Source organism: Megalops cyprinoides, chromosome 13 (assembly GCF_013368585.1).
Source record: "Megalops cyprinoides isolate fMegCyp1 chromosome 13, fMegCyp1.pri, whole genome shotgun sequence".
NCBI lineage: Eukaryota > Metazoa > Chordata > Actinopteri > Elopiformes > Megalopidae > Megalops > Megalops cyprinoides.
Window position 1 is genome coordinate 19,507,880 of NC_050595.1, and position 21,678 is coordinate 19,529,557.

General features: G+C 39.1%; 1 protein-coding gene across 1 annotated transcript; it reads right to left on the reverse strand.

The window, feature by feature from the left end:
- Nucleotides 1-1,087: 1,087 nt before the first annotated feature.
- Nucleotides 1,088-5,077, reverse strand: LOC118788013 (signal peptidase complex catalytic subunit SEC11A). The gene is made up of 6 exons (XM_036543830.1): nt 4,894-5,077; nt 4,351-4,460; nt 3,523-3,672; nt 2,484-2,603; nt 1,986-2,043; nt 1,088-1,888 (listed from the first exon to the last, which is right to left on the reverse strand). Exons 1-6 carry the CDS (start codon nt 4,942-4,944, stop codon nt 1,838-1,840), a joined length of 540 nt encoding a protein of 179 aa, XP_036399723.1. The 5' UTR covers nt 4,945-5,077; the 3' UTR covers nt 1,088-1,837.
- Between the last annotated feature and the right edge of the window lie 16,601 nt (nt 5,078-21,678).

Consider the following 21,678-nt stretch of genomic DNA (forward strand, 5'->3'; position numbering starts at 1 on the left):
ATGTTACAACAAGATGCTGATGGAGATTGCAGCTGCTTCCTGGCCCAACCCTGACCTTTACAACAATTTCCATTCAGACCACTTTAGTCCTGCTGCCATACCTCTTTATAATGATCATCTATATTTTAAGAATGTGCTGTTAATTACATATCTGAACTCATGTACTTAAAATACAGAGGTACGTCAATCTGAGACAAATTAAATACTAACCTTTGAGTCAGTTTTTGAATGAAATTTACAACTCAGCAATCTCATATAGGGATTTCATATTGAAACATGCCAGGGCAACCCAGTCCAGGAGATGAGCCAGAACTGTATTGCAGAGCTACATGTTCTCTGCTAGTATCATTTTCTGGGCCAGACTATCAATCGTAATTGTCGTTTGTTCTGCTTGATGCCAAACCAGCCCTGTGAAATTCATGCAAAGCTACTCAAAAACAGAGGAACTCTCTAGAGACTTGCTTGGTTCTGTTAGTGAGAGGGTCTGCTTTAAACTTTGCACATAAAAACATCCTCCTCTGGCTGTGTGGTTTATCTTATTGAAAATGTCAGAGGTGTTTTCTCTGTCTTGCTGCCTGTTGAAATATTAATGTGGAGAATCTCCTTCTGCAGGTTGATTTATCTTTGTTAGTGTCCCTCTGGGTTATCCTGTGCAGTAAATCTTGGGTTTACCATAACCATAGACCTGTTTTTAAAAATGCTTCAAAGTTTACTAGAATGCCACAAAAGATTGAGTCAAAATCTTTAAATACAGTGAACAGCCATAAACTGCACAGATGGAATCCGTACTTTTAGTGAGATATTTAACCCATTCCCTGTCATACACATGCACTCTGTAAAGAAGCTGAGAGGTTGCACTGCTGTCCAAAGCACAATATTAACTGTCCATATATAATATCAGAAATTGAGCCAACATATCTATAACAATACAGCCAACATGGCATACAGCTGCCTGAACAGCAGTGAGAATGTTTTTACTTCATAACTTTCATTTTAAAACCTTCAGTCTTAAACTTAAGCATACAAGGGCACCCCTTCTCTTCATCTATGCAATTAAAAAATATCTTTACATTATTATCTTTGTGGTTCATAGATCATTTATTTCATCTCTGTCACTTGTAACATCAAGAGAACATTCCAGACATTCTGAACAGGACAAAGTATTCCAACACAATAATTCTCAGTCAACAATTGTGTGTACACACAAGGATGTTGCTGAATATATTTAATATGCTTTGACCCTTATTGTTTCCACTGAAGCAAATGGAGTTGCAGTTTGTAAACAGCAAATGGAACAAGTTACCATAATTCACAGCATCATATGCAGCCTCTCCCCCAAGAGGCTACAAACTGCTGATTGTTTAGTAACACCAGCACTGTCTGGGATAGCTTTATATAAGCTTTGTCCTTTGAAGCATTATGCAGCTCAACTGGTTCAGTTTTTTATAGATATTTATAGTCACTTTTAAAACACATGAAAAATAATATGAATAGGGTGGTAGGCAGTGTCACATTTTTTAAAAAGCTTTAAAAAATGAAGGCAAAAAAAAAACTGCAACTTTAGCAAAAGAATATGAAAGAAGCGGAATATTTGTGAGAATTCCAGAACCCTTTTTATTGTAACCAAAGTCTCATTCCCTGATAAGGTAGCAACCCCGGTTTTAAACTTGGCTTTTGTGGAACACATCACTGCCTGGCAGGGAGCATAGAAAAATTGGTGCTTTAAAAATGACCCCCCCCCTGTCCCTCCATCCTCAGGCACAGGAGCAAGAGTCACACTTTTAACAAAGTCACAGCTGAAACAAGGAACCGTCTGCAAATAATTCAGGCAAAGCCTTCACTCCCGATGGACCAACACGAACAGTCCCAGCAGGAACAGAACAGCGTACTGAAAAAGAAATGTCAAGATCGAGAGTACAGTGAGATCCCAAAGTCCCATCACACTTGAGAAACACTTATTTTGTTGTGAAACATGGAAACCTCACCTTGAATTTTGGGTAGTCATTCATGAGAATCGTAACAATTCCTATGTATGGCACAAACCTAGAAGAGAGGTTCAAACCATGGTCACTGACATTTATTCCTGCTAATGCAGGATTTAGCATGAGGCTGCATTGACTTTCTGTATTAGGAAGAGGATACCAACGTGGCATCAACTATGGCTAAGGTACAGTACAGCAGAGGGTTAGATGGGGCTAAATGAAAGAATGAAAGTTTTAAATACAATTGGAAAGCCATCTTTGATACTGTTGATCGAGAAATTAATATACTGTTGCACTTCAAAGCAGTATTTTTCAAATAAAAATGAAATTTTAAATGCAAGATGCAATGCTCCATCTTTGATAATGTTGGCTAACAGAGTAACAACATGTTGTCTCTTTTCAATGTACAATGCACTGCATGCGGTACAGGCCAGACCAGATAGAAGCTACAGAGGAAGTGCAGGTGTGGAACTGGCATGTCCACAGCAGAGAGAGACTCACCCTCGCGCCCTGCCGACCACGTCCTTCTTCTCCAGCCAATGCTGACCCTGCTTGTACAAGCCCCGGTCGTCCACTGCATTGTTGTCTCCTTTGGTCAAAAACTTAATGTCTCCGTTTTCTCTGAAAACAAAGGGATTTTTTTTCTCCGTGATTCTGTCTCTGTGAAACTATAACGAGCCATTCCATCACTCTCACGAACAACCTTTCCACACTGTGCAGTCTGGGAAGCCTTTCTCAAAACACCCTGTATGGATTCGCTACTCTGTGCTATATGGGTGTGTCCATTTAGTCATCCTTGTCCATTCATTTAAAGCTAAGCAAAGGACTGACATGGCAACACAAAAACAGATTTCGGGTAGGATTAGCTAGCTTCTACAAGAGCACTCCTTGCGTTTATGTGGAAGAAAACTGCAACTATTACACTATAGTATCCGTACTTAATGTGAATGGTTTTGTTTTGTTCTCATGAAAAATATTACAAGGTCAGACTTCACACCATAGTATTAACTGCAAAATCGAAAGAAAAACATCCCAAGAAAAAAGATTTTGACAAGAGAACACAACCTTGGACATTAACAGATTTTGCAGCTGCCCACAGAGTAAGAAATATGTTATAAAAACTGACAACCAATTAAGAAGTTGCCATTACATACATGTTTAAATACAACAGTGGAATAAATACAAATGTTTCCCACAGGTATTGTAACCATTATGAAATTTTAAACAGATTTCTCAAACACAACAGACTATATTCTTCAGGAACCAGTAGGCAATGCATCCATCTCATCTCTTATTGACGAGGAAAAAGAATCGGAAATCATTCATCAATCACGGGTGCTCAACTGGTTTCAGTGTTGAAATCAACAAAGGGAACAGTACTTAGACTTAGACCAGTACTCTATAGACCTGTGTGTGTATGTGCTACCATTTTAACTGAACTTAAACTGCAGAACTGATTTATTGACAACTCCGCCTACAAAGATAGCTGGAAGACTGTGGTTTTGACATTCACTCCTGGAGGGCAGACCTCGTATCTTACTTCTCGTGAATTTTGAGGACTCTGTGGACTATTGGAATCTCTCGTCCCTCTATCCTGAAGACCACAATTTCTCCAACTCTGATGGGATCTTCCACTCTGTTGGTTAGGAAGAGGAGGTCTCCCCGGTGAAAAGCTGGTTCCATACTCCCACTGCAGTCAATGACACACAAACACCCCAACGACAATTTAACACAAGTTTAACACTTTAACACAATGTAGCAGTATTGTGCTCAGTACTGCACTACTGCGTGACAGACTGACACATTTTCAAGTATGAACAGTTCCACGAAAATGTGACTTTTGGTTTGATCAATCATTTTAGATTACAGTGTGTGCCAAATGACTGAGTGTAGATGCAAGATGAAATCAGCTACATAACCCAAAAACAATGCTGGGAGAGAGGCTTTTATGGACAGTTCTATTACTGGAGATACAGAGTGCTGTCAATCGCTAAATTCGTTCAATGAGAATATTTTGTTCTTTACAGTGAAACTACGACTGGTTCAAATAAAGTCATTGGGTGGCAGTGTAGCATAGTGGTTAAGGAGCAGGACTTGTAACCGAAAGGTTGCCGGTTTGATCCCCGCTAGGACACTGCTGCTGTACCCTTGGGCAAGGTACTTAACCCACAATTGCCTCAGTAAAATATCCAGCTGTATAAATGGATAACATTGTAAAGAACTGTAACCTATGTAAGTCGCTTTGGATAAAAGCGTCTGCTAAATGAATAAATGTAAATGTAAATAGCACGGGATGGGGTTCACAAAGGCATCAAAACTCCAATGTTGTAAGTGACATTTAATCAATGAAAAAAATTCAACGGCTCACCTGAGAACTACCACAATTGGACTCTCGCTGCCAGTCACAACCATAAGGCCTTTCCAAATCATCAAAGCTGAGGATACGATCATGCCGAAATTCAGGACCTGGTAGTAGAGCTGCAAAAGATGTTCCGTTTCAAATGAAAATACCATTCACCTCGTGTCTTATGTTTTACATAACCAGTCTTCATATCTAGCTGTCTGACAACAGAAAGGACTAATATATGGGCACAGCCAAATAGCGGCATAACTGACAAACTTCCACTTGCATTTTACTTAACAACTGCACCGTAAACGCAGAGCATATGGTATTTCCCACAGCAAGCTAGCAAGCTGCAAAACGAACAGCGTTACCCACCTACATCAGTCAGTAATCTTTTAAGACTAGCTAGTTGCTTAATCATGTTGGTACTAAAGCTATATATGTTATTCTGCCTAGCTGGATCGCTAACTACCAGCTACTATTCTAGTTAGCCACTGTAGTTTGAAAACGTTAGCGAAATGTCAGTAATGGGTAGCCTGCTAGGTAGCTGACTGGCGCTAAACCTACCTGCCGCTTATTCATCCGCCGTACATCATCGAGAAAGTCTAAAGACAGCATTTTTCAGGGTTTCTCAATTCTGTGCGGCTAATTGTGCAAACAAAAAATGACTGAACAACACAAATATACAGCTAACGTTAACCAGCTAAATGAAAAACGACAACAAAAAAGGATTTCAAACCGTCCCTTCCGGTGTTTCACTACCGGAAATTCTCGCTTGAAAACTTTATTTATAATAGCTACAATAGTGTTACAAACGGAAGGGGGTTCATGATGACAACGTGGATTCGTAAATTTGTTGTGTAGCACGCCTCGGCTTGATAGCCTAAATGGGTTTTATATGTGAAATAATTGTGGGGCTACTTGACCACGAATGTTTATTGTCCTCCATTTCAGAGATGTTATGTGTTTGGTGTACTGTTCTGATTCACAGAGTCAGTGTACACCTCTCAAGAACTTTGGCATGATGTTGAGCAGCAGATATGAATGTAAAGCCAGCAACAGCATATTGGATTACATTACATCATATTAACACTCACCCTACCAAGGCTCTTGTGAATGACTGTGGGGCCCACAGTGACAAAAAGGAGTCAGGTTTTGATTCAGAGGCTAAAACATAAGCAGCAGATCTGGGTTTGTAAGGGAGGGTGTATGGACCTACTGTTGCTATAGCTCATGTTTATCCTTGGTTTTCCATCTGCCATCTGTTGATATGGAGCTTCTGGAGCCAATTAAAACTAAAATAGGACTGTCTGGTAATGTATTGTTATTTCAATTTGGCATCACGCTGTGTGAGAGACTGTCTTATGGATTGTCTGTTTGTATGACTGAATTGATGGCCCTTTTGCTGGCTCTACAATGGGCTGAGGAGAGCAAACCTGATTTTACTCTGTTATCAGTACATTTGTTCCCTTCAGTGCTAGTAGATTTGATCAGTTTGGACTTTTGTTGAATGAATTCTTACAATTAATTTTCTGAGTTTCTTCCTCAGCCAGTTTATGTAGGTGTTGATTTGCTTGTCTTCAGCCTGCTAGGTCATGTGGGGGGCCCACAGTAGGGTCAAGGTAATTGCCAAATAACAAATACTTTGTGATGGAGGGGTGAAGGGTAGATACTTGTATACAATACATCAATGAGTGTTGTCAGTACTTTTTGGGGGCAATCACAGGTGACATTAAGACTGATGAGCAGACTGGTCATTCAGGTTCGAAAGCATTGCCACACCAGGTGGGGAAACATCTTGCTGGATTGTGTGCTGTGTGCAGTGTTTAAAGCTGTGGAGCTTGTTCTGTGTGCATGAGAGAGTGATGGTAATCCATATATAGAACTCTAGAGGAATATGTCCTTGCTTGGGACTAAGGAGCTGCTAATGCATGGTCCATGGTCAAATGTGAATATTTGTGAAGAATATTGTTTGCCTTTGTGTTAAATACTTTTAATAATATTTAATATTTCCTCTGTTTCCTGCTGGCAGGCTGCACATGGATACTGGTGCTACTTCTGTCCATCTCCAAAAGAAGGAGCAACCCAGCACATGTGTGTTTCACTCCTTCTTAATGTTACAGTGCTGTGGATTCCATAACACTTACAGCTGAAGCCTTAGAGAAAATGCAGACATTTCCTTTTGCTTTTTTGAAATGCGTTTCTAGTTTGTTGAGGTTGAAGTCTGTTGAGCTGCTTATGTAAAGAACAGAGAAAGTGACACTAAGATCTGACACTGCCTCCTCCAATCCCTGCCTGTTCTCCTGAGGGTTTCACTGAAGTCTGACTGAAGTCAGGGTTTTTAACACAATGCGTCAGGCTAATGGGGCTCCAAAGAATGACGTATTTATGTCATCTTCTCATCCATACCTTCACACAAAGGACTGATCAAAACCCAGCACAACATACAGCACATATATGACATGTGGTGCAAAACATGTTTGATTACACTTATTTTTAGTTCAGACAGAACTCTTGAATTCAGCAAACTAGATGTTCTAAGTCAGCTCCTTCACCCACTAAACAATTTTCTGTTTCTTTTCACAAAAATTGTTTTACAGTTTGGCTTCATTATGTGGAGCTGAAGGTAAGTTGTACTATGCCAAAAATAGTATAAAATTACAGGAATTCACTCTATGAACAACGGATTGGATTGCACTAGGAAATCTAGAACCAGTTTTGGCCTTTTTTACTTGTTCAAAGTGATTCCATAGGAATTCTAGGAATTAAACTTAAAGAGTGTTGATTCCAGGGAACTGAATGACAAAGCAACAGTAAAAAACAAGGCCGTTGAGAGGTTAAAAACAAACTGGTTCAATTAGTTAATATCGGGGGAGGACACAGACAATAAAGTGGTGTGATTACATTACTTTATTGTCCCCAAATGGGATAATCTTTGTATGTATATGTAAAATGTACATACAGTGTGCTTATACAAGTGTGTATATGTGTATGAGTGTGTGTGAATATGTGTGCATGTGTGAGTAAGTGAGTGTGTGTGACCACATGTAATAATGATAAACTAGTACTGGCTTATGAGATAAGAATAATGATAGAATGATATAGACTTCATCGTTCCCATTGTGATCATTGCAGTGTCACCTCAAATGAACAGAAGCATTAAAAGGCCTCTTACCACTGACAGGGGAACCTCCCACGTCCCTGCAGACACATCATCATGCTACAGAATCTCCTTAATGAGTGTTTCCTGGAAACAATAAAGCGTTCAGCACACGAAAAATACAAGCATTCCTAAGAGGTGACAATTATGACACTAGCAAAAAAGTTAATAAACATTGCAAATCTTATATAACAAATACAGTTTTTTTAAACCAGATTTTGCTTGTACATGCTCCTGATGTCTGGAGCTTTCAAAGAACATTCAAAGTTTCTGCTTAACCAGAGAGAATATGGTCTTCAGCCAAAACACATGCGCCATCACTAAAACATTGTTTTTGTCTTCTAAGGTAAATGCTAAATGATCTTGAGTAACAAATCAATCTGCTAGTGTTGTTAGTTTTCCATACTGCAACTCTGCAAGGGAATAACTGCTATAGATGAAAATGGGCCAGATTTTGTTACGGCACAAGGGCCTATGCAAGCTTCTTGCTACTCTTAAAAACACTTATAAAATATACAGGCACAAGATTGCAAGTCTCACAGCATTGTGTGTTATGTGGGAGTGGGATCTGCAGATTGAGGTGTGGTTCAAAAAGTTAGGCACCAATGCACTGGTAATACTGTGACAATATTCAACAGCAGGTGATCGTGATAAGAAACGTGTGGTGAGAGAAAAATTCAGAGAGTAGAGGAAAAGTCATACAGACAAATAACAAGCTCACAATTCAATTACAAATGACAATAGCAACCTCACAATTCAAAACAGAGTTTGCTCAAGAGGTATCAAATAAACCAGGCATGCTCCATGCATACAAAACAAGTGTTTATACTGTTCAGCAAGCAACAATTTGTTTGAAGAGGTTACTCATGCAGACATGCTGTCCAAGTGTGTGGCCTTATTTGGGCTGACACCATTATTGCTTTTGTCATTGATGACTTATCAAATAAATCAAAAGCTGAAGAACAGAAACATCCCTGTACAACATAAAATACAGCATGTCTTATTTAATAGAAAGGTGTACTGGAAAAATAATACATATGCTGTAAAATACTTACATAAGCAGATAGAGATCCACTGGACATTAGTTGCATAGGTAGCTATATCACGGTAACTGAAATCACTTCACAGTATTAGCAATACTCAAATGTTGTCACACGTCCTTGTCATACAAAAACTGTGTAATGAATCTTCTCCAGCTCCAAAATTTTAGTCAAGTGACTGCCTGTTTAGCTATAGTGATATCTACATAAAAACTGCTCATCATAGGACTAGTCAGCTATTTACAACAATCTGGATGTTAACAAGCAGTCCTTGACATACCAGTATTTGTTATTTTTAGCCATACAAACTCCAACTGACATTGAGTGCTGGTTATTGGGGTTTTCCATGTAATACGGTGTGAATCGCCAGAACTCATCTGTCTCACTCAATCATGAGTGCATGATAAAAGTGACGGTGGCTCTCATCACCACTGCACCAAAAACGTGATCATTTTTGTGTTGTTATCTTCAGACGAGACATTGGATGGCAGGTTCTATGGCTCTATACCTTCACAGTGGCATACCTGCCACACTTTATTCATCCGTAATATAGATCCTCCAAACACTTACATCAGACTGGCAAGTTGCATTAAGACTGCAAACCAGGCCTAATGCTTACATTATGCATTTTCTTAACAGACACCTTTCATTTCATTTCATAGATATTAACTGAGGACGTTCATATTGATTTGTTCAAGGGTAGAACGGTGCTGTTCTGCCTAGGAATCAAACCTGCATCCTTGTGGTTAGAAGCACAGCTCCATGACAACTTACAAATTACTGCCACCATCGTGCTCTCCCTCCATAACCGCACGTCATCTGCGCTCAGTAAGTTCATAGCTGATCCTGCGGCATGCTCTTTTATGTTTATGTCCTTCCTACGATCCTTGGCATAAAAGTTCATTACATGGTATTGGAGCTAATCTGTTTTTCCCAGAAGGGCTGGAGAGAACTGTGCTGTCCAAAGGGGTTCATATCATGACACAAAGTGAGGAATAACCTTTTAATGTGAGAACTGAGCTCAGGCAAAAGATGACAGGCATTACTCACCGACTGAATTCATTCAGTGACGAAAATGTGGGGCTTTTAAGAAGCCTAAATACAAGAGTGACGGTGGCTGTGTATTCCTTAATTCTAGAACCACATCTAGCTTCTGCTCCTGTAATTCACAACTCTCTAAGTTTCACTAATCCACCTTTTAAATACTTACTACTGGTCCACTTTTGAATTGACCTTCAGAAAAATGTGAAAGTATATGGAGCCAAACAGCACAATTTCACTGACTGTATTAAACATGAACATCTACAGCCCACCCACAAAGCTATACTCAGGTCATGCATTTTGTGCTACATTTTTGAAAATATCAAAATATACATGGGGCATTTCATTAGTGAGAGATAATACAATGTGCCCCCTGAAATGCCACATTAGTATATTCATGTGTGAAAATCACCAGACATTCCAGACACTAGATCATGCACGCATTGTGGCATTCATATGGAAGTGGTGGAACTGCAATATCTTTCATCTGGGTTTTTCATATTTGGGACTGAGGCACCTGATAGCTCAGGTTGTATAGGCCCACCTGCAGGTTGTGTTAACACAGTGAAAGCCTTGAGCACATTAAGACATAGTTAAGTGTCTGGCTGGTGTAAATGCAAGTACTGTGGAAAAGTCAGGTTTTTGGAAATAGCCCACTTAAAGGAATTTCTTTGAAATGGACCTGTGTGGTTCAAATCATTTAACGCTTCGGGCTCAATAGTGACCTCCTATGGCAGACAGAAGTCATAACAAGGTATACAGCATCATAGCCACTCAAATCGTTTATATACAGTATATTAGCCTTGCTAGCCACTTGCAATAGGTTGTACACTGATCTCACGACTTGTTCAAAATGCATGCACCATTTTCAGTCAGAATATGAAAAACTCCTACACTCTGTAATGGCTTTTTTATTATGTCAAAGTAGTACTTATGTAATATTTCATTCTGCAAATCCTATTTTTTCAACAAGTTCAATTAAGTCACTAATTATTTTCAAATTACAAAAAAATGCTTGTTCAGAGTATTGCTGTCAGGAGTACAGCTGAGATTTTTAATGCACCCTTACCATTATAGGCCAATGTTTTTACAATACTGTTTTTTGTTGTTAATTTAAAATCTTGTGTCCTCTTTCAACCACGCATGGGAACACTGTCTTTGATTCCTTTGAACAAATCTAGGCAAGCCATATTGAAGCTCACTGAAGCCCTTCCTTCAGGTTTTGGAGTGAGTCTAGAGTTCATTTCAATGTGCATAAGCCAATAATGGGTGTCATTCATGGTAAATATTATGCACATGAGTCTTTGCAGGCTTTGGTCTGGGTAGGTTTGTTACCTACATGGGTTTCATGTCTTGTAGCCAATTAAGTCGTCTGCATGCTTCCACCTTATTAGATGTCCGTATCTTCTTAAGAGATACAAGAAATAACAAAAATGTGATTACATAATATATAATATACAGTACTTGAATTATCTGTATTCAGATTAACAGGGCTACCAGACACACAGTGCAACCTAAATTCATGCCCGACTCCCTATTGCAGAGCCTTACTTAAAGATAGACTTAAGTCTATGACTAAATCCAACAGTAAATCAGACTTAAACCAGTGCACAGAGCGGTCTTATCCGGGACCAGGAGTATAGGTCTCATCCGAACATCCGGGAGAGGGCACTGCTGTTTCCATTCACATAAATGCTGCATTACAGTGTAGTTAGTTAACTACATTCTCTCAGCGTTGAGGGTGACATGCCTCCCACCGCCAATTAAATCTATGCCTGTGTCTGTGTCTAACATAAGCCTGTCTAATTCAGACAAATTTCTGGTGTCTTTAAAAAGCCTTTCTCCCACAAGCACTAATAAAGTCATACAATGCATTATAATGCTGTGATCTTGCTCCATCTGAAAAATGACAGTTGAGCTGTTTCCTTGGAAACAAAGAACTAGGAGGAAAGTAAGTAAAAGTAAGGAAGTTAACATTTTAAACTTTTTTGGTGCTGAAATTTAGTCACTCATATTTTTCTGCATCTGACTGACATGTGATGGACTAGTCTTACTGGAGACAATTACGCATGCATGTTCAAAACAATGGTCTGTTTACTTTTTGGGGAAAAATCTCTACAAAAGGATGGATTTACACTCCAGTAACTTACAATACACATAATGCAATGCAATAATACACATTGTAGCTCAATAACTATTTACTGTCAAATATTTGGATTTTTTCAAACCAGACCTTGGTTTTGTTACATTTTTGATTGGTAAGACATTAACTATCATGAAGACAAGATATTAATTTCCTTGCTAACGTCATAATGGTAAAGACAAAAACCCCTTCCTCCTGCTTGGACAGTTGGCTTTGTCAGAGAGTGTATTAGGTGTCTACCTGTTTTCTGGTGTCATATTGTTCTCTGTAAATCAGAATGTGTCGTATCGTTCCTGTGCAAACACCTGCAAACATAAATAAACAGTTTCAGGGTGTAAATGACTTTCCTTTATCAGTTTTCTGATATGTGCTTTTTTAATTTCCTGACAGAACCATAAATTTTTTATTAAGTATATTCATGATGAATTATTGTTAGCATGTGCACACAAAAGAAGAGACATGCTTCATGTCTTGTAACTTCCAGTATTACAGTTGACTCATATGCATGTTCCTCTCTCCAGCCACCTTCTACTGGAAGGGGAATTCAAAATTCAATTTGACTTGAGTGACATGACATTCTCTCAGGTAGACAGTACAGCTAGAGTCACAGTTCATTAACTCACATTTACAGTCAATCCAAACATGTGGTCAATTTGCTGATTTTTTTGTTTTAAATTGATCTGTTTCACATGTTTGTCAGGTAAAATTGTGTGTATGTATGAGAGTGTACGTGCATGTTTATCTCGATATTACTGATGAAAAATGTATTTACTTTTCCATTAGGAGACAAAGAACAATGGAACAGATCAGATTTCAGGAACAGGTGTCAAGTTTACTTCATACAATATTCATGAAGTATAGAGTGTTTACTTCATTCTTAGTCAGAGAATGTGATAAAGACGCCGAGTTTAGTCAAGTGGGTGGCCTTTTATATTAACCAAGAAGATCTATTCCTTGACTTGACGCCAGAATTACCTTACTTTCATTTAACAACATAAAGCCATTTCGTAACCCCATTTCCATTCATGAAAAGCAACTGCATGACAAACACCTGACTAAACCCTGATTTGGTGTGGCTTGTTTTTCTATTGCTCATAATCATTACATTGTGCAGATGAAATGCCATTGTTTCTCTTTGCATATTCATTGTTACTATGTCCTTTGCATGAGATTGTTGAATTAATTAGTGTGACATTAAGCCTACAGCTCAAACCACACAATAGTGGCCAACTAAGGGAAATCCTCACCCAGGCAACCTATTTGGAATCCCAATGATAATCTTACCTGTTAGGAAAGGTAACTTGAGATAATATTGTCATAAAAATTGAATTCATATTCCCTTTCATTATTCGTTTAGTCCTCTTGGTTATTTTAATGATAATAACCCCTTCCTCTGTTTAATACTCAGCATATTCTATTCAGAACAATGCATATTTGTGTATGAATTGCCATGCAGAGGTGGAATATGACAAATATGATGTTCACCTCTCAGAAAAGAGTGTTCTTATTGTTTAATGTAGAAATAATCTGCTACAGGTTTATCATAATCCTATTAACTGTCCTGTCCTCAGTGTTATCTTTAAACCAGAATTCATTCTCGTTTCAAAGAAGACAGATTATTTATTTACATACAGTGATGTTGGAGGTAAAAGTTTTAACACATATGCTGCACACACGACCAATAATCTTTAAATAGTTCAATTCCATAGATAATGAACCAATCATATCATAAAGTAAATTAATTTATCATGATGCAACACCTTTCCTGGTTCAGATTCAGTGACAAGACACCACCTTTGTTCAGTAAAGCAAGACGCTTCACTTGTATTTTTCCTGTAAACATAAAATAAATGAAAGAAAAAACCAGATCCTCAGAATGTTAGCATGCTAACTAAATAATTACCTTGCCTGGATCTTACCTGACAAATCCTCACACTTCATAAAGTCTGTGGCGCAAACATCAAACTTTTTTTACACGTTTTGAAATGATATAAAATAGTAAATACAGTGCTTTAGCCCTCAAATGTCTAAAGTTGCAGAAATGATTGAAGTCCTGAGTAGGTGTGCTGGCTTTGAGATAAGACTGCACACACAGGATTTCACTAACCGCAGCCCACATTTATAACGTGGTTACCACAAGAGGCGCTATGAGTTAAAAGCATTGTTGGGCATGACTACCAAGTATGGCAATTGTGTCAATTGTGAATAATATTAGAACAGTATTATGAAACATGTAATGTCAAATAGTGAAATGAAACATTCAGTAGAAATGTTATTCACTGGGATTGATATTACTGAACTAGGATTTATCTTTGTCCAAGATTCTATTAACATAGATGTTTCTTTTTCCTGTAGCTATTCCCTGTCCTACAACACTTCCGATTTTGGTGCGCATGGTCTTTTATGTAATTGATTTTCGCATGCACAGCAGGGACATTACATTCGTCTGTGTCCTTCCGCATGCATTTGGACTGCAGACCTAAAAAACGTACCACCGTGACTGTATGTATGGATGTGACTGTTTTCCCACTGCAAGCACTTGAGCGAGCTGGCACCTGTGCGGTGTCACGTAGCTGTGCGGATCTGGGGAGTTTGTGTGAGTCAGTCCCGCTCTGTTTCCGCTCTGCTGTCAGTCTGAAGTCCAGACACCGCTCTCACAACAATACGCGCCTGCTGTCCGCACCTCCTTTTCATCTCTAATTACGCCTGCGATGTTCGCACCGCTGCAGGTCGTTCTATTAAAAGCTTGTGTTCCTCATTCTCGCAGCTTCTGCCATAGCCCGCCCCACCCCGGTCTGCCGTCATCTGTCAAGAGTAGCCTGAGCTGCAGTATGTATCTCTGCCGGGCAGGCCACTGCTTATCACAGTTGCCAAGCTGAGTTCAAAATCCAGAACAAACATTACGTCATCTGTCTGCAAGTGAATCCAAATCTATGACGTTACACATAAAAAATCATCACCAAAAAAACATCACCAACATCACGAATACACTCAGTAATGCTCGTTGTGGAAAAGACAAATAATAATAAAAAAGGCCAGTGCACTGGAAGGTTGTGAGGCAGTGGCAGGTGGGAAGGAAACTAGAATTGGTTAGTTCCCCTGCTTACAGCCACCTATATGTAACTGAGAGTTGTAGATAAAAAGAAGTAGAAACAGCAGAACCGCACACATTCCAGAAAAACTGGAAAGCAAAAGACTGCAGGCAACAGGAGAGAGAATGTGAACATCCCCCCTTCCCTACCATAAAACGCACATATAATGAACAAAAAAAAAACTTTTAGGAGGCCCTGGCCCAGCTCCAACTCATAGGTTGGTAAGGAGGTTGCAGAAGTATGCAGGTCCACAGCTGAGACATAATAACTGCAAGCAACACAACCTAGATGTGCAGCAAAGAGAGAGATCCAGTAAACGGGTACCAGTGGAAAATGGCAGCATGTGCAACCCAGGCCGGAAATGAAAAGCATACCCATTGAGCCAGAGCCAGCAGTCCAAACGCACACCCCCCGACTGAGGGCTGCATGTGACAAGCTGTTTCCTGTCATGTCCTGCAGTACGAGGTCGTCACCATCAGCTTTCTCTGCTGACTAGAAGTTGGACAGAGACAAATGCCTAGTGGAGGGCTTGGCAGCAAGACTAGGTGATAGAGACCACATGACCAACAGCAATACTGCTGAGAGGACAAAGTAGTGGTGTGTTTGAGGTGGCGTTGGTGAAGACAGGCAGCGGGATCCAGTCAGAAACCTCTCTTGGGGCTCATTTGCCCCAGGCCTCTATTCCACACTGAGACCACTTCAGAAGACTACAAATCTGTTTCATGAAAATAGTCATCATCTGTTGATATAGGGGATTATTGTTGATTATCACTGCATCATTTTACATTAAGACATGTAAGCTGTCAACTCACTGACCTGGCAAAATTTCCTTTATAGTGTTTTTTTGTGTATTAAACATAATTAATGAAGATAAGGAGCCCTAGGAAGAAGGCCCATTATTCCTCGTATTACCATAACAGTGGAATTCTTCAATTCTACATGACTTTAAAAAGTCAGAAAGCCAGGCACAGGGGCTTTGATCTTTCAAAGTGCATTACCATAAAATGTGCTTTATTTTATTCAAGCACTTTTTAGCCTTTTCTCTTGGGAGAGGAAGCCGCATGACATCCGCAAGATCCATATCAGAATGTCATTATTTCAACGTAGCCAAACGCAGACGTGCTGTGGTTCTTTATCGCACGTGGTGACAGCCATCTTGGAGATGGCGGTTCGACGGCGTGGCGGGCTCAGACTTTTTGGGGGCCTGTGATAAATACCACCTACGCGTTGACATTTAATTCCTTGTGATGCTTTCCCATATCATTCGCTTTACTTGCCAGAATTACAGCCTCTAACTGGGTGTAATTTACCGTACACAAGTCGTTTGAATATCACATCCTTTCAGACAAAGTGAGGCGGCTCATTTCAAAAGCTATCAAGTTTCATTTATATATATATATATTTTCTGCTTGTTTGATTTGCGAAGGTATGAAGCTGTATTCCATCCCATCGTTATTAATGTTATCAGTGGCTCATGCACAACACTGTAGTATGTTTCAGGAATATAATAAGAACTTACTTTTTGATATGCTTGCCACGTATTTCTCCAGTATTTTTTCTCTGATTTATACATCCTGGGCTTTGTCATGGTAAATATAATAATAATTTGTAAAATATAGCTTCTATTTGATATTTGAAAGATCTGAAATATTTTATTTGTTAATTAATTTTTGTCATCAGTCACTCTAAATATTATTTTGTTAGCACCCCTCTGAGCTGTGTGGTTATAAGTTTAAAGAAAAAATAATGCAATGGCATATTCTTTTATCTCATTGCTTCATGTGATGCCCAATTTCCTGAATAATAAGGATGAGTTAACTATAGCCCTGGGACGCTGTAGAATTTGAAGTTCTAATCATAACATTCATTTCTGTTTTAGTGAGTTCATCCAGCAATTATCAAGTTGTGCCTGTGTTTTACTAAAATTAGAGGCTCCAACTGTCCACATCTGACATGACTTTTCATGAATTCTTATTTCCTGATTACACTAAAGGATATGAATCTCAACTCCTTGGATTGCTTCATCATTTCTGTTCAGTACAATATGAGAAACTATGTTAATGATTGCTTCACTATATGTACTCTAGCAGACTGAACCTGTTCAGATTAAAAAACATCTCATTTTCAGAGTTTTTAAGACATGCTGATACAGACATTTTATTCAAATAGACTCCACATTAAGCAAAGAGAAGCAGAATGTGTTTAAATTTAAAATGTGAACATATTCTATTATTAATAATCCAAGGTCATCCATTATGAAAACCTCTACAACCCCTCCCAACACTTTGACCTGGAGCAGCCTACGCAAATGTGAAAATAAAACTCAGCCTAAGGATGTGTAATTTTGGTTAATTATCCAGCGGGCCACCAAAAGGCCAAAGGAATAAATCAATAATGTGAGGCAAGCTGAATTCAATAAGTTAGCAGAGGGGAAAGCAATGCACTCATAAATGATATTCTAATTTTCAGGATAATGTATCTTAACTTCCTTGGTGTACAGTGTGTTGTGATTCATGGTGTCCTTTGCAGCACTTCAAACCACCTTGGTGACACAAAATAGGAACTTAGAAGAATTAATTAGAAGAATCAGGCTTCTGTGATGGATTGGATTTAGACTCAAAACACATGTTAGAATATTAATATAGGGATATTTGGTTGTATAGTTTTTCATCAGACTCATCATTGGGTTTTTTAAGCTGTCGCCAGCCCGATTGTTTCCTGTTCCAACAAAGACCTAAATTGTGACCTCTAATGTTAACACTTTCAGTACACCTGCAGAGCGGCTGTACCACCACAGCACAGTGAATCAAACAAAGCTGCAACCCACCAGTGTCAAACGGGGACACTCAGAAGGTAACGGACTTCGTAGAGGAGAGAGTAGTTATTCACGGTTTAAGCAATGACTGTACCGTCACGAAGAACGGCTTCGTAAGCAGCATGTGGGTTTGTACTCAGATTATCCTGCACAGCACTGATTTTAATTAGCAAATCTTTTCACCTCGGGACTGCTAAAGCCGTTGTCTGCTTGGTTTATATCTGCGATTGTGTGGAAAGGTACCGTATATAACTTACTGTCACTGTGGTGCCAGGTTAGTAAGACAAAGCACAGAAGGAGAAGGTAAGACCATGGATGGCAAGGAGGCGAGTTATGACTGTTATTCCAGGCAGTAATACTAGAAATAAATAATAAAGCAGGAAAGGAAGAAAATGTGGTGATATTTATCTACCGTTAAGTAATGGTTGAGTGGAGATGCAATCAGAGCTGGAAAGTGAAGAAAGGTGACCCCTAAGGTGGCTGTGGGGGAGGCAGTGTAAGGAAGGTCAAGGGAAAGAGAAGCAAGCGCAGAAGGTCGCGCTTACCCGCACTGTAAATCGCAGATGCAGCAGCAAAGACAGCCGGCTGGTCCTTCATTTGAATTTCGATTTTCGATCAAATTCAGAGCTGCACCGTGTTCTGGAATAATTTTCTATGTACGACGTTTCGGTTGAAAAAGTCACTGCAAGTAGGCCTACAGCCAAATGCTCATATTCCGACTTGGTGCAAATATAAAGCCTGTTCATGAATTTGACAAGTCGTTTTTCAAAGATATAATTATTCCTTTTATTTATTAATGAATTCCAACACCAAGCAATACATTTTCTATGATCATATGTTAACAAAATTAAGGGCCCTCAGTCGTTGTGATAACTGTAACAACGTTACTATATCCAAATGTCCAAAAGTCCAAAACCGTCTCGGTCCAGAGACGTCTTTCATTATTTAATTATAATTCTGCTGTTTCAGGTATGAGTGAAATATTATTTGAAAACAAGACACGTTCTTTATAGTTTATACAGTTTAACTTTAAGAACATATCTTTAGGAAATTACAGTGGGTTTCCAGAATGGGATGGAAAATGGAGATAAACTCCATGTTCCTTTAAACTGAAAATAGTTACGGTTATTTCAGTCGTATAAACCTTTATTTATACTTTATTTATACTTTATTATACTTGCATGTTGTCCAGCACGGCAGCATAACTGTCTGTATGCTGTCTATTAATTCTTATAATGAAAAATGATCTTCATGAGTGAGCTTGTGCCCTATGGCATAGTTTGAGTTCAAAATCATCACTAGATTTAAACTGAACATCTGAAAAATCAATGTAGCCCTTTATACCATCTGTAAGGTAAACATCCATACTCAGAAGAACACAATGTTTATTTACTGATTTACAAATTTTTATTTTTAAATTTTTATTTTTAAATAGTTATTTTTGCAGGGCCCTACGGCAGGTGATCACAGCAAATGTATAACATAAAATAAATGTACTCAGCATAACATGCTATTTAAAACATAACCTTCATTCAACAGCAAGAGCATAAAATGTCTCTATAAGTCAAAGTATGTATCACTGGAATTAAGGCCAAATGTTGATTAAATATTGAGAGTGTTTGTCCCTAAAATACAAGAATGGCTGTCCTTGCACATCTTGGCGCATTATTGAATCTGGAATAAATTTAACAATCTCTAACTCAATCACCCAGTTCCCAGCAAGTTATTCAATGAATTAATAACTGTCTGTGTGAATAAATTCTGTGCTATGATAAGTCCTTACTGCAGCGCTAACTTGTTTGCTTTTTTGTAATTGTGTTTATAGATGTTCTTATTATTCATGAGATTGTGAAATATTGATATGATAGTTGTCTGGCATCCAGAGGGGGCATTGGCGCATGCAGAGGAGCTACGAAGGTGTTGAGAAATCCAAAGCCGTCCTTGTCAGATTATAGAAGGAACAGAGCTGAAATGTAGACATGTGGAAAGGTAAATAGAGGATGGGCGAAGGGGACAACACAATTTCAATGAGGAGAAATATTGGCATATTAGTTAAGGGAATCTTTTTTTTCTGCTTTCACTGATGCAGCAACTATCCACTCACAGAGTAATCTATCCTATCTATATCTGTAACAAAGTTCAGATGATATCCCATATATTGTATACTATGACAGGTTAGCGATAGCCACTTTGTCAGTACCACCCAGTTTTATCACAGTAATTCACATTGATAATGAGCTCATTGGTAATTCAAAGGAATGTAATCTCTCACATCCGTCTGATTAAACCTTTAATAATGGCAGCTGTTTATTTATTAATGGAATTCCCACTGGGTCTGTGTGAAAGAATTTAATTTTCCTAATCATCTTTGCTCTGTTAAGATGACTCAGATTTGCAGTAAAATAATGACTTAAATCCGAATTCATTCTCAGACCTTGATATCGGATTGTTTGTCTTGTCCTTGTTTTATTGGAGTTTATAAGGCATTACAGACTTGAAAGTATGTTAGAACTGCTAAACTACTTAACTACTAAATACTTAAAATGTAAGGCTAGACAATGCTAAACAGCCCTTGATGCTTCAGATTCCTTAATATTTATATGATGAATATATTTATTTGTTTTTCATGGTGAAGTGTTGATAGCTTTCATATCAGCATTAATTTTGTGAGAAATTTTGCATGATGTCAGTGACACGGTACAGTATGGTGCAATACTGCCCTCTGCTGTACAAATTAATAATACTGCATATTTTGCGCAGCAGTGGGCAATGTTGCATCATACTATCATCATCGTGACTCTCACTGTGCCTTGCTGTCATCACCTCCTGCTTGACTCCTCCCAATAATGTTAGCTGAATCTCTCCTTGTCATACCAGCTGTAGCTCCAGATTAGCCCCTGATTGGTCTGAACCATCACCATGTCTCCAGCTAACCTCCCAGACCACCAAGAACCTTGAAACTACTTTTGACAAGGCTCTTTGGAGACTTGCTGCCTTCCACCAGAGACAACCTCCTGCCAGTCCTTCATAGCAGACATCACTGCCATATCACACTGCAGATGGTCAAGGCCCCCTCGGTGCTATCCCGTCAGGACTACGACATGCCCCTCCTGACCATGCTATTGCGCCTCCATGCTACTGCAATCCAACCCCCTCAAAAATTATGGGGAACTGTGATTCTTGACTTCTCCTCTTCATCCTAGAGTGCTTCTGTAGTTCCCAGTTCCCCTCCCTCCACCAGCCCCTTATTGCACTCCAAGACTGTGGCATCCACTTGCTGTACTTTCTATCAATCCACACTCTGTAATTACGGTCCTCCCCCCTCCCCTCAGCTCACTCCCCTCATCCTATCCAGTGACCTGCTTGCCTCCTCTGCTGAGGATATGTTTTGTGTCACTCTCAAGGTCTCATCACAAGTGCAGTGGAATTTAAAAGAACAAGTGAGGGCATGAGCGTGATCTACGGAATGTGACGGCACCCCCCCAAGCCGCAGTAAGAGCACGATCAGCCAGGTCTTTAGCTTGAACGCTAAGGGATATGGTGTGAAGCCCACAGCACACCAACCCTTGTTAACCCTCTAACCCCTGTTACATCATCAGGCCCTGTCGTGGTAAAATGACCCACCTGCCTCCATCACAGTAGCAGAGCTGCCCAGCACCCACGGCATGAAGACTTCTGAAGAAAGATTGAATCTGCACTGGGGTTCTCCCAGCTTGGTTTGAACCAGAGTCAATCAGCTCTGTAAAAGCTCTTGTTGGCTGGTACAAAATAGCATTAGAGTGATGGGGAAAATTGGCTATTTTTTGCATTAATAATTTAATTAGAAATGAACTATGACATTTTAGTTTTGACAAAACTTTCAAGATAAAATATCTGAATGTTTAAAAAACAAATATTTTTTACTTTTAAATGCAAAAGTTTTCATATTAGATTTGAAGGTTTGACATTTGTTGTTTGTATTATTATTCATATTTTTCCACAGAGTCCTCATTCTTGATGATTTAATATTACATTACAGTCTTTCAGCAGACACAACCCCAGACTGGCTTATATAGCTTAAA